Source organism: Colias croceus, chromosome Z (assembly GCF_905220415.1).
Source record: "Colias croceus chromosome Z, ilColCroc2.1".
Lineage (NCBI taxonomy): Eukaryota > Metazoa > Arthropoda > Insecta > Lepidoptera > Pieridae > Colias > Colias croceus.
Window position 1 is genome coordinate 8,722,021 of NC_059568.1, and position 15,539 is coordinate 8,737,559.

At 33.7% G+C, this 15,539-nt stretch overlaps 1 protein-coding gene across 2 annotated transcripts; it reads right to left on the reverse strand.

The window, feature by feature from the left end:
- Nucleotides 1-1,023: 1,023 nt before the first annotated feature.
- LOC123705499 (tyrosine-protein phosphatase non-receptor type 61F-like) lies at nucleotides 1,024-15,017 on the reverse strand. Of its 2 annotated transcripts, XM_045654294.1 has the most exons (8): nucleotides 14,601-15,017; nucleotides 13,150-13,311; nucleotides 12,787-13,043; nucleotides 9,565-9,790; nucleotides 9,167-9,316; nucleotides 8,050-8,200; nucleotides 2,614-2,752; nucleotides 1,024-1,450 (listed from the first exon to the last, which is right to left on the reverse strand). In XM_045654294.1, exons 1-8 carry the CDS (start codon nucleotides 14,685-14,687, stop codon nucleotides 1,261-1,263), a joined length of 1,362 nt encoding a protein of 453 aa, XP_045510250.1. In that variant the 5' UTR covers nucleotides 14,688-15,017; the 3' UTR covers nucleotides 1,024-1,260. The 2 variants fall into 2 exon arrangements, with proteins under 2 accessions (XP_045510250.1, XP_045510251.1); XM_045654295.1 differs by lacking the exons at nucleotides 1,024-1,450; nucleotides 2,614-2,752 and adding an exon at nucleotides 5,009-6,080.
- Between the last annotated feature and the right edge of the window lie 522 nt (nucleotides 15,018-15,539).

The window sequence follows — 15,539 nt, forward strand, 5'->3', positions numbered from 1 at the left end:
CTGACGTAATTAACTAAAATAAAATTCACGAAATTTCAGAAGTATATCATCTCTACCTTAAAAGAAACATAATTTTTTCTATCTCCCTCGCTTTTAAAAAAAATTGAACTGTTATACTTTAAATAAATATAATATAATCTTTACCAATAATTGTTACTCATTGTGAATTTGATCTCCAAAAAATCGGAGTGTCTATTTTTAATATTGAAATAGCCGATTTTTACTAAATGCATATAGTTATACTATTATACCGAAATAGGATTTTTTAAATTTTTGTCTGTCTGTCTGTTTGTTCCGGCTTATTTCAGGAACAGCTGCACTGATTTTGACGGGACTTTCATTGACAGATTTATGTTGTTATAGGGAGTAACTTAGGCTATTTATACACCGACATTCCCACGGGAACATTAGTATTAAATGGAAAAACTCATTCAATCGTGCGAGTGAAGCCACGGAGCGCAGCTAGTTTAATAAAAAGGCCGGACAAAATCGTAACATTTCAGTCTAATGAAGTCCAAAACAAAGAGCGATAGATTTTTTACTTGTGTTTTTAATGTTTCGCAATTTGTGGTATCTACATTGAACACAAAATCAGATGAGTTTGTAGGCTTGACCATTTTGGCACTAAAATCAAGTTTTCATCATGTTGTAATTCATTAGCATGACGGTCACTCTTTATGTTTCTTTACGCTTTTTGATTAATTGAAAGTTTTGATTTTTAAGATGTTCATCAAAAATGAATCGAATGGATTTACAAAAAAAAAAAAATGATTTATATATTTTTTTTTAAATTTGATTTCAACAGACCAAAAATTATATAATAAACGTGATTTTCAATGTGTAAAGGCCTGGCTATAATTCGCAGTTTAATTAGTGAGCGTTAGAAAATAACCTATAGGGAACTCGTTAGAAGTTCGAAGTGGGAAATTTGATATTGATAATCATTTGTTATTACAAATTAATGAAACATTAAATTCTAACAGTATAAATTCTCAAACATCGATCTTAACACGGTACGAATAGTAAGGTGCATTAACGGACATTTATTTAAAAATCTAAACAATTAACTAGATCAACATTCCTCAGTCCAGCAATGATATATCAATAACACAACGAGACGCGAGTCAAAACTGAGTCGCGCGAGGCCTCCACGTCGATCCAGGGACACAGAAACTATGACACATATATAGCATTAACATCAATATGCGAGAAACACCGGAAAAATGCACTTATTAATAAGAATCGTCATCCCGTGCACGGCTAGTGTTTGACGTAGGAGTAGATGATGATGCCGGTGAGGAGGAAGCCGAAGGTAATGGTGAGGGGCTTGTATAGTGACCTCTTGAGCGCGTGCCACCGCTCGGCGTCGCGCGCGCGCTTCTTCATGCCGGACACGCGCTCGGCCAGCTCGCGCGTGCGCCGCCGCCGCAGCGTCTCCGCGCTCGCGCCGCTGGAACACATACACACAATATATTAAATTAAATTAATTTTATTTATTTCTCTCATCACAAATGCACAATAGACTAGTGGTCCGCCCCGGCTTCGCCCGTGGTACATATTTCGCAATAAAAGGTAGCCTATGTCCTTTCTCGGGTATCAAAATATCTCCATACCAAATTTCATGCAAATTGGTTCAGTAGTTTAGGCGTGATTGAGTAACAGACAGACAGACAGAGTTACTTTCGCATTTATAATATTAAGTATGGATTTGAATGCCATAAAACCAAAAATATAAATTCAACAAAAGAGGTCGTGTACAATCGTTGCAATATTGTATTCACTGAAAAGTGCTTCATATTGGTTGAGATGGTTGTTAATCATTTCAATAGATGGAGCGCGGTGTGTCCCTTAGACACATAAAACTGGAAGAATAGAATAAATTCAATTGCTCAGGCGGGTCACGACTGGCTGAGTTGGTCAGGCATCCGCCCCGTAATGGCGCGAAAGGATGCGGGTTCGAGTCCCACCTCGTGATCGAATTTTTTCAATTCTTTATAAATTTATAATGATAGCATTTTTAACAAACAACATAGATTAATTTTATATAGGTCCAGGCGGATAGCACCAGTACCCAAACATAAAAGTATCATCAAAATCGGGCCACCCAGACAAATGTTTTAAGGAGACGAGAATCAAATAAAATCTTATTTTAAACCTTATTCATCCAAAGTATGTAAATTCATGAATAAATATTATTCAGTATTATTTATAAATTCCTCGGAACTGCATTTTAACTACGAAAACACTAAAGCGTAGGACGTAAAATATCGAGCGTTCTCATCAACGTACTATACAAAATAAAGACTCATAATCTCGTCTATAAAATTTTATTAATGAACTTTTAATAATATCAAAGTGACGTTGCAAGCCTTGTAATTAACATATTATTTCGCGGCAGCAATGTGCAAAATCTATCTCTTATTGGTCGAAAACAAGCGTAGGCAGAGTTTTGGTTGGGACAAATTTCAGTGTGATAATGTTAAATTTGTAAGTGACAATTCTTTTTTCTCTTTACTATTTTAGTTCTAAATAAATGAAATTGAATTTAATGATTTCACTACAAACAATAATTATTGTTGTTTATTGTAGCTGTGTGTGTGGGAGTATACTCACGTTTCATTAACGCTGGGTGCGTCTCGGTCGTCGTCCTCGTCGTCAGCGGAGGAGACCGGGGTGGGGCAGTCGCGCGCGGGCGGAGTGGGCGGGCCCTCCTCAGAGCTGGAGCTCTCAGCCGCGTTGTATTTCAAGTTTCCTGTATTTTGTTCCAACATTATAGATTTGTTCACGCATGATATAGTTTGTATTGAATTTAGTATTAACTGATCGGGACCTTATGAGCTGTTTCTTTCAAACTATTTGAAAACTACTTTAAAATTATTCAGAGCTAATTTTACTTTACGACTGAGACTGTATTTTGATTTTAAGTTTAAAATATTATACTTATGAAAGCTTTTTGCAGAATCGGTCAAGTGAGTTTTAAAGTTTGTAAATTAATATAATAATTACATTATTTACTTCGAAATCTTTATAATAGTTAACAATTTAAGAGAGTGGGGATGAGATTTTAGCTTCTGCTTTAAAAGCAGACTACGAATAAATAATAGGAAATGTCACTTAACAAGCTTTCCGCAGTCGCCGTCTAAAACTTAACATGTTATATACTAGCATTCCGCCCCGGCTTCGTCCGTGGTACATGTTTACGAACGAATGAAATCGATTCAGCTTTTCTCGAGATTTGCGCTTAGCAACAAATTTAGCGTTTCATTTTTAAATTATAGATTAAAGTACTTAGTACGAGATCCGAAATAACACCGACCTTCATCCATCTGATAACCAGATGAGGCATTTTTTATGAAATTTATATTAAAAACAAATATGCCTAAGATCGCTTGCCTATCAAAACGTGCTCCTGGATATTTTTAATTTAACTAACTTTTACGGATTTTCTTTCATGACTTTCTTTTGAAACTAAAATTTATATATATATATATATATATATATATGATAGATAGTTATTGATAGTATGTATTTTAACATAGTACATGCCTATAGACTTGACTAATCATTTTAATGTATGGTTATGGTATAGACGTGAACAGGCAAGTCAAAATAGGTGACTCCACCAGTCTGCTGACTTATCGAAATGGATATCAAAGGTTAGATAATTTTAATACAAAATCAATCACAGAGACTTGTCTGCAAAAATCGTACTTAAAGTGCATATTATAAAAAAATGGGAACTATATTTTCTATCACCAAAATTTATATTTGTCATCAAGTTGTATCACCTAATAAATAGATCTATCACCACGAAATATTTTCGTTCTCAGATAAACAAAAATTGTTCCCAGGTATGAATTATCAAATTAATGTTAATATATGTGTAAAATAAGAGATCGATAACCAATAAAATTATATTGCATTACATGAATATAAACTTCGTTCTTATAATAACAGTTTTGTTACTTAAATAATAGCTCTGTGCTCAGAATGGTAGATCTGTCACCAAATAAATCGATTATCGATCCCTGACTGCGACTCCTTTTTATTTGATATTTTGTCACCAATACAGTAGTAACATTTTATTTCGTTCAGATAATAAATTAATAGTATTCGTTATCAATTTAATATAACAATTTATAATTTTAATGAAAAAATGATCAAAGGGGCGGAGACAAATTGGCGCGCTTTAAAAATTGATATGTGCAAACATATTATCGGATTAGCCATAGGCCATACCTACGCTTAAAGCTGGCCAACGCCCCACCAGAAGCAAAAAATGTGCTTATCGGCCAGAAAAGAAAAAGGGGGTGCCCTTCGAAATCCAAACCAGCGCTGATTATTCAGTGATTATTGTTTTTTAACAATAAATATTGATTATTTTAACTTTGATTAAGTGTTTTATCTACAATTATGCTAACCATTAGCCAGCTATTAAACCAGAGCTGATTATTCAGTGGTTATTATTTTTAAGAATAAATATTGATTATTTTAACTTTTAGTAACATAATATGATTTATTGGTGATCTCTTTAAATTAGTTTGCTTAAATACTTATGAGGAAAAACCTATTATAATACATACAAAAACATTTATTTGGTACTAGACCTTATATCTCAGGATTTTAGGTGATTTATTGTGGGACTGATTTTGCATTGTTTGGTGACTACATTTTGGTGACAGATCTACTATTTTGAGGACAAACCCTATTATTTAAGAAACACAAAACTAATTAAATTGGTGATAGCTTAAATGATACCCTAAAAAAATTGCCATGCGCACTTTTTGATAGGCAAGTTATAAAAAGGTATATTTGTTATAAATTTATAAAGAATAGAAAAAATTCGATCACGAGGCGGGACTCGAGTGGCTGAGTTGGTGAGGCATCCGCCCCGGAATGGCGCGAAGGATGCGGGTTGGAGTCCCGCCTCGTGATCGAATTTTTTCTATTCTTTATAAATTTATATTTATAAAGCATTTGAATGCCATAAAACCATAAAATATAAATTCAGGTATATTTGTTCATATATTATATTTGATAAAAAATAAGTCTCATCTCAGAACAGATGAGTGAAGGTCGATTCTAATTAGGATCTTAGACTACTTGAACCACTCTATCTATTACAAATACAGCATCAAAATCAGTTGAGTCATTTTAAAGATATATGCATTATGCATACAAAGGGAGGCAAAGAGATACTACGCAATATTTCTACTATAAGAAGCAAACATATAAATATTTTACAGCAACATGGTGACTGCATGTTGACTGACGAATATTGCCCAATGCGGTGTTGTATTTATTTATTCGTAGAATGCAACGACTGATAAAAAAAGTAAATATTAAAGTATTTCCTGTTCGTTGACTCTACATGAGATGGCGACAGGCCGGTGCTTGTCTACTCCGGATGATGAATTGTAGGATGCTTTGAAGCGCTGTTCTTCCTTTCTGCAAGTTTTTAATACTACCTGGTCGTTTGCAGCCTTCATACACGTAGCAAGCTCTCGTAGTTGGACGATGAAGTTAAGGTTATATTATGTAGTAATAAATAAAAAAATACATATTCACTGTTGAGAACAATAACAAGAATAATAAATATATAGATATAAAAATAAGCATAAGATAAATAAATATGTATGTAGTGTGTCGGGTATCGATCCTAGTTCTAAAATAAGTATCTAGTTGAACTTATGCCGAACTAAAGATGTGAAGTAGTGTGAAGAAATAAAAAAAATATATTACTATATTTATTTAAAAGATATATATCATATAATTTTAATTAAAAATTATGATTTGTTTGTTCAAATTAACAAAAATCCATTGAGATTATGATGTTGAATTGAATTTATAAGTGTATCCTGGTACACGTAGCGTAGGACGCCCTGGTACTCGGTGGAGAGCCGACATGCGCAGGGTTGCGGGTCACAATGTTGACAGCGAGCCAAAGACCGTGCTTAGTAGAGCCACAGGAGAGGCCTATGTCCGACAGGGGACACTTACAGACTGTACATGGTGATGACGATCCCCATGGTCCAACAAACCGTAATCGGGAGATACTCCTCGATTGCAGCAACCAATGTCTATCAATGGCAGATATAATAATAATTATATTTTTACGTACATGGTGGAATTTTGACATCAACATACACACTGTTAAGCGTGGAAACAATTTAGTATTAGTAAAACATAGTTTCAATTGTGTATATCAAACTATTTTTACTTTTATGATTACCACCTATTAATAAAGGAGATGTTAACTGACGAGACCATTAATTGACTATATAAAATTCTTGCATGAGTTGACAAAGGAGCAGGTGGGTCGCATAGAAAGCGACTTACACCGCCCACGAACATTTACAGACGCCTTATACCTCTGCAACTGTATTGCCAACTCCAGTGGATACTTATACAACGATAGCAGTATTATGATACTTATTCTACGCCGATGTTGTTTACGATGGGTACTTCCCGAACCAAGTTTATTTATATACAACATGCTTAACAAGCAAATTCGAATTTTAGTCATAATATTTTACGATTACGATACGATTTAAATAAGGATAATGTTATTCAATCTGCTAAAAACTAATTTATCTACATATGCACTATACTTTTTCTTTTTATACATATGCACTATTAAAAATATCTAATCTTTAAATTAATTTTTGTTTCTATACTAGTTGATCTACGGATAACATATGAATGAACTGTATTTATATTAATACAATAGTTACATATATTTAAACAAACCCTTTAAATGTTTGAAATGCAATAACAGAATTTGATCCTCTTTTTTAGTTATTGGTCTTTTTTATTTTCTGATCTTTAAATCAAGTCTGATATGAGACACATTATATTTAAATTTACGCGGTATTTTTCCATTGGCCGTTTTCTGGGGACTGAAATTGTTAAGTTAACTCACTTGCAAAATATTTATTGACATAATTAATTTGAAAAAAAAAAACCTACATCTCAATAATTTTTTGCGTAGTTCTAAGTGGATAAAAATATCAATCAAATGAATTTATTGTATGTTTCTAAGAAAGAGGATCAATCATAATATACATACATGTATGCAAAATTAAAAGGATCATTTAAATATATGTCTTTCAATAATACCTACTCTGCTAAAATATAATGCATATATATACATAGAACTTATAGATACTAATTAGAAAATCTATGAGGTGAATGAAATGTGATGTTTATGGGTTAGTATAATATGTAGGTATATCTGTAGTATAATATAAGTGGAGTGATGAATATTAGCTTGAGAAGTGTTATCCGTTTTGTTATACGTAAGATATCAGATTAATATAGTGTATAAGATTTTATTATATAGGTACATAAGAGAAAGCAGCAAATTATTAAATATTTTAAGTAAATATGTTATTGACATGATAGAAATATAAAATTATAGCATTACCTACAGGGTAAAACTATTTATAATTTTCCATGAAGTTGGAATTTTAGTTTGATTAAGTATACAATCATGGATTGCTTTTATTTGTATTTATTTTTACTTACATAATACATATATAAGTATCTTTACCTTTAATATTTGTGTATCTACGTGCAATAGTAGATTAAATAATCAAGTTTGTGCGCGCGTCCGTTCTTGTGTGCATAATATGTATGTGTGTGTATCTAATTGTACTTTAAAAAGTAGTGCGTGCATGTGCTGTGTGTGTGTGTGTGTGTGCGTTTATGTATGCATGTGCGTATATGTACGTGAATGTGTGTGTGTGTGTGTGTGTGTTAATGTGCGTATGTGTACGTGCATGTGTGCGTGTGCCTGCATGCTTGTGGGCGTTTGCGTGCATGTGTGTATGTGTATGTATGTATGTGTGTTTGTGTGTGCGTGTGTGTGCGTGCATGTGAACGTGTCCGTGCATGTATGTGTAATAGTAGTTTAAGTAGACTTGCGTGCATACGTTCGTGCGTGTGCGAGTCTATGTGCAATAGTAGTATAAGTGGTGCGTGTGCACTGTTCGTGCATACGTATTTCTATGAACGTGTGATGAGTAAAGTAATAGATTGCGATATTACCAAGTGAGGTGCTGGTCGGTATAGCGGGGAGAGGTCTTGCGGGCGCCCGCGTGAGGCTCTCGGCGCGTGGCGGTGGAGGCGGCGGGGCTTCCTCCTCGCCCTCCTCGGCAACGCTCGAGTATATACTCTCTTCCATTTTCGGCTCCTCTTTCTGTACCAATAATTGTACGAACAATTAGACCCACAGTCACGCTCAAAAATTGTCAGGAACTCGTGCCACGTGATTAGGCAAAGTTTTATCGACAGGATTCCGTTCCACGTGATTACTCAGAGTTTCGTTGTCGGGAGCCCGTGCCACGTGATTTCTCAGAGTTTTGTTATAAGGAGCCTGTGCCACGTGATTACGCAGTTTTTAATGAACAATACAATCATACAACGTTGAAATGCTGCCCGAAATGAGGTAATGTTTCAAGGAATGTTTTGTACGAGTGTGATAGTTATTTACAAAACATCAATGGTGTCTAGGTGAATTGACAATTAAGTTACGTAAGGTGGACTGTGTTGAACTTAATGAATACACAGTTCTTTATCAGCTACACACCTACGATGTTCGAAAGTAAACTTTCTGATTCTATCATTGTCTTCAATCTTAATTTTATATCATAATTTATGATGTCAACTAGGATCGTAGCGACACCAATTGTTTTTATTAAAAAATGATGACAAACTGCACATTATGAATAATTGCAAACGTGCAAATATGCAACCTTAATTAGTTAGATTATTACCACATGAAGGTAAAGGGGTGCGGGCTTTAGTTGCTATCATTAATCGCATCAACCTTGCCTCGTGGCGAGTATAATTGTAATTAAACTTTATTATTGCCGCCTTCACACTTTTATATATAGTCATTTTTTTCTAATAAACAAAAGACCTGAAATGTATGATATACTAACATTCAATAGTTCATCTCTTACCTAAGTATATTAACTCTTGTTATTCTGTCTTGTTGGTATATAATATTTTATGCTATCTGCTGACTTTGCACCTTTTAAGTATATCGCGACTCTCTAATAACATATCTAAACGCTTCTATTACACGCTCTAATGAATCCTATTCATGCGTATACTTCAATTTGCAATTCACTTAAAATAATTAGCTAGTGCATATACTCACATAATCGGGACTGAATCTTTTGGCACCTTCTATAATGGCTTGATATGAAAAACGAAGTTGGTCCGGTGTTTGGATCAGCCCCATTCTATCTTTACGCATTTCCAGTAGGATTTGCTGAATGTTGACACTTTCGAGACCTTCTTTCTCGATCTAAAACCAAACATAATAAAATCGATAAACCTTAACGAGGTATCTTCATCATATTGCAAGAAATATTTATATTATAAAACTGAAGAGGCTTTTTATTTGGCTGAAGGCTGTAATCTCAGAAAGTACTAGGTCGAATTGAAATATTCTTTATATCCGATAGTCTTTTTAGCGAGTTAGGTCGTAATATATCATAAGATTATTATCCTCAAACGAGTGGCGAGTGCCGTGGGCGAGAGAATAAAACTCACAATGACGAGGCAGGAGTCCACCAGGCAGAAGGTCCCCGAGCGGCCGATGCCGGCGCTGCAGTGCACGATGGCGGGCCCCACGTCCGCCTCCAGCGCGCCCGACGTGCGAACCTTCTTGAGGAACGCTAGAAACGCATTCGGCGAGGTTGGAACCCCGAAATCTGGCCAAGTCGTGTAATGAAACTGCAACACCTCTCGCGCCTCGCGACTCACCATATCGTAGATTCTAAAACAAAATTATATATGCAGGCACGTTGCGCGAATGCATGTCGGTTGCACTCTGGTTTTATATTTCACCAGTATAAAGGAGTAATTCAATACTTGCCCTATTTTAATAACTTTTCAAGCAAATATTCATTTTTTTGCGCATAATTTATATTTCCTATGGAGAAACTCATTGAAGTTATTCGTTCCATTCCTATTAAAAAGAGACATTTTTCCTCATTACAAAGCGATAATTGAGGAAAATTACCAGTTAGTAACGAGATTCATTGAATGCTTGTTCTCAGGTAACAGTACATACTGAAAGTAATTACCTTACAAATGTTCACTACTTTTACAAATTAACTTTATTAGATTGTAAATGAAATATTCTTTCCTTTGAAAGGTCTGATAAAATTACTTAAATGAAGTCTTATTGCCCTCTGTGTATTAAACCATCTATTCAATGAGAAAATTACGACCTTATATTTTCTTTTCATTCCATGGTATTTTATAGGGGATCTTGAAGCTTTGATATTCTATCTAAATAACTAATAAGTAGATCGTAAAGATCTACTCATTTAAATTGCTGTATCTATTGCTGTACATTTTAACATTTCAATAATTCATAATTCATAAATAAAAATAACATTATAATACTATAACAATAAACTGCTTTATCTAAAAAACTCTAAAATAAATAATAATTCAAAGTATAAAACCAATATGCATCTTCCACTTATTCTTTGAAGTCCTTAACAATACGTCGTATCAGAATATTATTATGTTACGATTGAGAAAATATTTCGCAAAGCAATTTTAATTCGCATCCTACATATGGCTCGTATTTTCCAGTAAAAAGGAAAAATATTTCTTGAAATATCATTTGTAGTTGGAAAGAATTTTCTACGATTGAAAATATATGTATCTATTCAAATGAAAATTGAAGAACTTGTTATTCAATTCTCGTGAATCTACAAACGTTTCATATTTACGTAGATGAGTAGATGTATAGTTAAGAATTATTTACAAGTGGTTTTTATCTTTTATCAAATTTCGTATGTCTACCTCAGTGTAGAAAATTTTATAGTATCTAGCATGTAATTATACATAATTATTGGATATAATAATTGTTATATAATTGTTGGAAAATATTGTTTTCAGTTTATTTTTCTTGATGCCACACTTAGTTGCATCATAATAGATAAGTAAGTATTTTCGCATTAGTGACACACGTGCATACCTATATTTTTTTGCAGTTTTGCGTTATAATTAGGAATAAATACATTTTACAAACTAAGTATTAGAACGCTTTACAGATTTTTCTTCTCAGCGTTTCTCTAATAAATATTCTGTATATAACATCTTTACTGGAAAATGATTTATGTTTTACAAAGTTCTAGAAATAGGTACTACTTATCTACCTCCCTGGCAAACTGGGTTGTGCGTGGGATGCTAGTTGCTTCCTACGCAGGATAACAAAGGATTTATTTACAATAAAATTTACCCTCATAAGGACTATGCACTTCTATCCTATCTGCTATTGCAATTTTTAAAACAATTCAATTAAACAAGGCGGAAGACTACCGAGATTAGCCACGGTCAGATCAATTAAAAATTACTCATAAAACGTGCAGTTACGGATTATTGAGTTTCAGAATATTGGGAGTCATGCTTTTAAATTTGGACTTTTCATTGTATAAATCACTAGGTTTCCGCCCGCGGCTTCACCCGCGCATTTAAAGAAAAACCCGCATAGTTCCCGTTCCCGTGGGATTTCCGGGATTGCGTCATTGTCCCGGGATAAAAAGTAGTAGCCTATGTCCTTTCTCGGGTATCAAAATATCTCTATACCAAATTTCATGAAAATTGGTTCAGTAGATTAGGCGTGATTGAGTAACAGACTCACAGACAGAGTTATACTTTCGCATTTATAATATTAGTATGGATTCAGTAGTATTACAGTTCACGCAGTTACATGTATTTAACCGCGATATCAATTCTTGAATGAGTGTTACGTTGCAAATGTACAAATATTCAATTTCAATCATTGCAATATTATGTACTTTGAGATTGAGTTTGCTTTGTATAAAATACAGTTTTTTTTTTATTTAAATTAAAAATGACTACATAAAAAAATAAAGCCAGAAATCATAGACAGATTATAGTTTAAAAGATGAAGGTTTTAATTGAGGTTCGTTTCGGTTATAACTTTTCAATTAAATCATTAATTAACGGAAGCAGAGCCGTAATTAAATATAAAATTTACATTCGCATCGAAAGCTTTGCACTTGAGCATAACTAAATTTTTAATTCAAATTAATAATTCGCGCAATGTCACCAGCGCGATAATTGCTTATGGCCAAATCAATTTATTCTATTGGCATTGGGCACGCGTGCTCAGAATACAGCTATCATATTTATTTAAATATAGGCGTTCATTATCTTTATTTCAGACATTGTGAAAATCATTGTGACAAACAAAAATACAGTATTCGAAACAGTTCCGAGATATGTACTTGATATAAAATCCGTTCACATCGATCGATTTTCTCTGCACCAGGTAGGCGATATGCTGCCTGAGTTCTATTTATAGATATATTCTTCGAAAATTGCAACAAGCAATAAAAATATTATACTTAATATTTTCAAGACGCTTCAGTAGATTCAAGGAAGGGATAAATTGAGTAATAATATTTCTATTTCAGATAATTTTAAGCAGAATTTCCTAACAGAAAATAGTCTAGCGACAAATGTATAACACTCGACGTATGCATGTAATATTCGCTGTGCAATTGGATTGAATAAGGATACACGAAATTAGCAGTTATACAATCACGAGCAATCACAGTCACACACACTGGAAATAATTTTGTAGGGATGCCACTGCAGTTATAAAGAACTACAACAATTGCTGCTATATTATTTTACTTATTATATGTTAAAAAAATTGGCAAATCGTATTTGCGTACTTAGAACTGGTGCAGTAAAGAAGATTAATTAAACATGCAACAAACTTACTTGAATTTCCTTGTTGTGTAATAATTGCAATCTTCTTCACTAAGAAGATGAACTATTAGCTCAACCTCGCTCAGTACCATTTCGGAACCAATGTCTTGGGGCCAATACCAATGGCATTTGATCTCATTTTTCTCAATCAATTTATTGAGCATTAAGATTGCTCGGCTGTTTTGTTCCCACACCATCAACCAGAAATGTCCAACAGTGAATGCGAGTGGCCCTTGTGTGAGAATATATTTACGATTTGCGCGCTCCATCTAAAAATAAGTAACATACAGGTAAATTCAATTTTTTTTGTGTACGTTCATCTATGAACATTGATCAATTTTATTTAAAAACGAAACATACAAGGTTGCAACTTACTTTAACAAGATTGGCATTGATATAGTCTCTCTCACTACGCTTTAATATAACACGGCTGTGATCATAGGGATTAACATCTCTGTAGCGGTTCAGCGGCTTGTTTTGGGGTTTCTTAGCCTCTGTGCATGTGTAGGGGTAGGACTGGCATTCTTGGCCAATTTTCTAAAACAAAAGTAATCCACATCACATTTTGACGTGACAACGTCTTATAATTCGATAAAGCCGGCTGCACGCACGAAAAAACATGACTGATGCGGCGTTACCTCGCTCTGACTCATCTGAGGCGTTCCATGTAAGGCTTGAAGTGCGAGCGGGACCGCGGAACGAGCGACAAAGAAGCAAAATCGGACGTTGTCACGTTCAACTATCGTCAGTAAACCAACTTTACAGACAAACAATTTTTGGTTTAAAAGAATCATTTTTGGCACAAACAAAATTAACAAATATTAAAATTTATTCTGTTGGTCTTGAATTATAATGGTGTAATTAACACAACTTGCTTTTATACATAGATGTATATTAAGATTTGAAGCTTGGAATCATTCCTGTGGTCTCTTGCCCATTGGCCCTGAATGATTGAACAGTCTTAATGTTTTCATTGTAAAAATTGTTAGACGGTGTTTGATCATTCTTGTTGTTGATATGGTTTGGTCTAAGATCCGAATATGTCTAAATGCAACGGCGTGATAATAGAATGAGACCAATTTTATAATAAATTTAGTGTATTAGAAATGGGTTGACTGGGAAAATCCTGGACAGGAAATTTTAAATGAATTAAAAAAAAAAAACATTTTTTTAAATTAATTAATTTTAAAATTGGTCTCATTCTAATATCACGCCATTGCATTTCGACTTATATTCGGATCTTAGACCAGTTGTATGATACTCTTTTATGCATATTTATGTATTTATTTTTACAGAATATGACATTATATACATTAATAAATAATCTCTTGTGTTATAATAATAATCATAGTGTAATAGTTTTTGGAATATTACAATAATAGAAGTGGAGAACATACAACATTTGGAGAAAAATTAAACATAGTTTACTTGTTTATATTTTTCATAGTCTCAAAGCTATGAAAATACAAACAAGTGAACCATGTGTCTTTCTGTTATAAATGATAAATTCATAAATTTACCTAAGCAAAAGGGAATACCAGGAATACCATCAAGAAAATTGAACAGTAATTCATTTCAACAGCATTCAAAAAGGGAAATACTTGAAAGGAAAAAATAAGCTTTAGCAAAGAAATTCAAAGTGTTACAAGTTTCAAGTGCTACAAATTTAGAGGAATCTATTTAATTTCTAACCTAGTCATTTTGGTATTGAATAACTTGCTAAGTTAATAGTTCTTGTGGTTATAGTGATAACACTCTAAATTAGTCACTAGTGCGTGGCATATACAACGCAAAATAACGCGTCATATCATGCAGGCAAAATTTACCTGGTAAACTATCGGCCAAGCATTTCTGTTTGCGATGTCCATGTATTCTGCTTCCACATTGTTTGAACCCATTTTGTCGTCAGACATTGTTCAACTATATCATTTCACACCTGTATTGACAAAGTATCAAAGAACAGCCGGATGCCGCAAAACTCGCGGCTTTCGAGAACTTGATACACTCGCATGTACACTCGTAAATATTTTACAAAAACTTTACGTCTAAACAGATGAAACAAACATATAGGAGCTGCACATGTACTTATCTCGAAACAAAATTAATAAATAAAATTTAAAGTAAAAGCTGAATATATCATCACAAGTTCTCAACGACACAGCCTTTCTTCCAAAGAGTAAATTAATAATTGCTTTCTCGTAAACGGTGTTGCAGTGCCGAGTGGATGCTCCCGAACCGACGTTAACTTTTTATGTTGTCACATTTTTGTGTCGTGACTGTAGAGTACAATAAAATAAAGTTCATCTACACGCACTACATAACATCTATGCAGATTTTAATAACTTGCTTGGCAAATTGTTCTAATTATTGCATCTCATAAATAAATTAAACATGGAAAATATATTTATATATTTTTTCGTCATAATTTTTGTTACATTCAATTAATGGGTGCCATTTATATTTCATAGACGCGCCATCGCCCGCGTATTCCCGCAGCTTTGTTCGCGTAATCATAGGAAATTTCGATGGGAATAATATACATTTCACCACGGTAAAGGAGCCTATGCGAAGGCGAAGTGAAAAAACAAAAACACAAAATATTAGGTTTCTCACTGTCGGAGACCCCAATAAAACTTGAAATTACTTTTAAAACTACTACTATACATTTTACAATTTAAATATAATGTAACTGGGGTATCTGCTCGATACAGACCTGCTTTTAAAATCTGACAATGTGTGGACAATATAAACGTACAAACGACAAA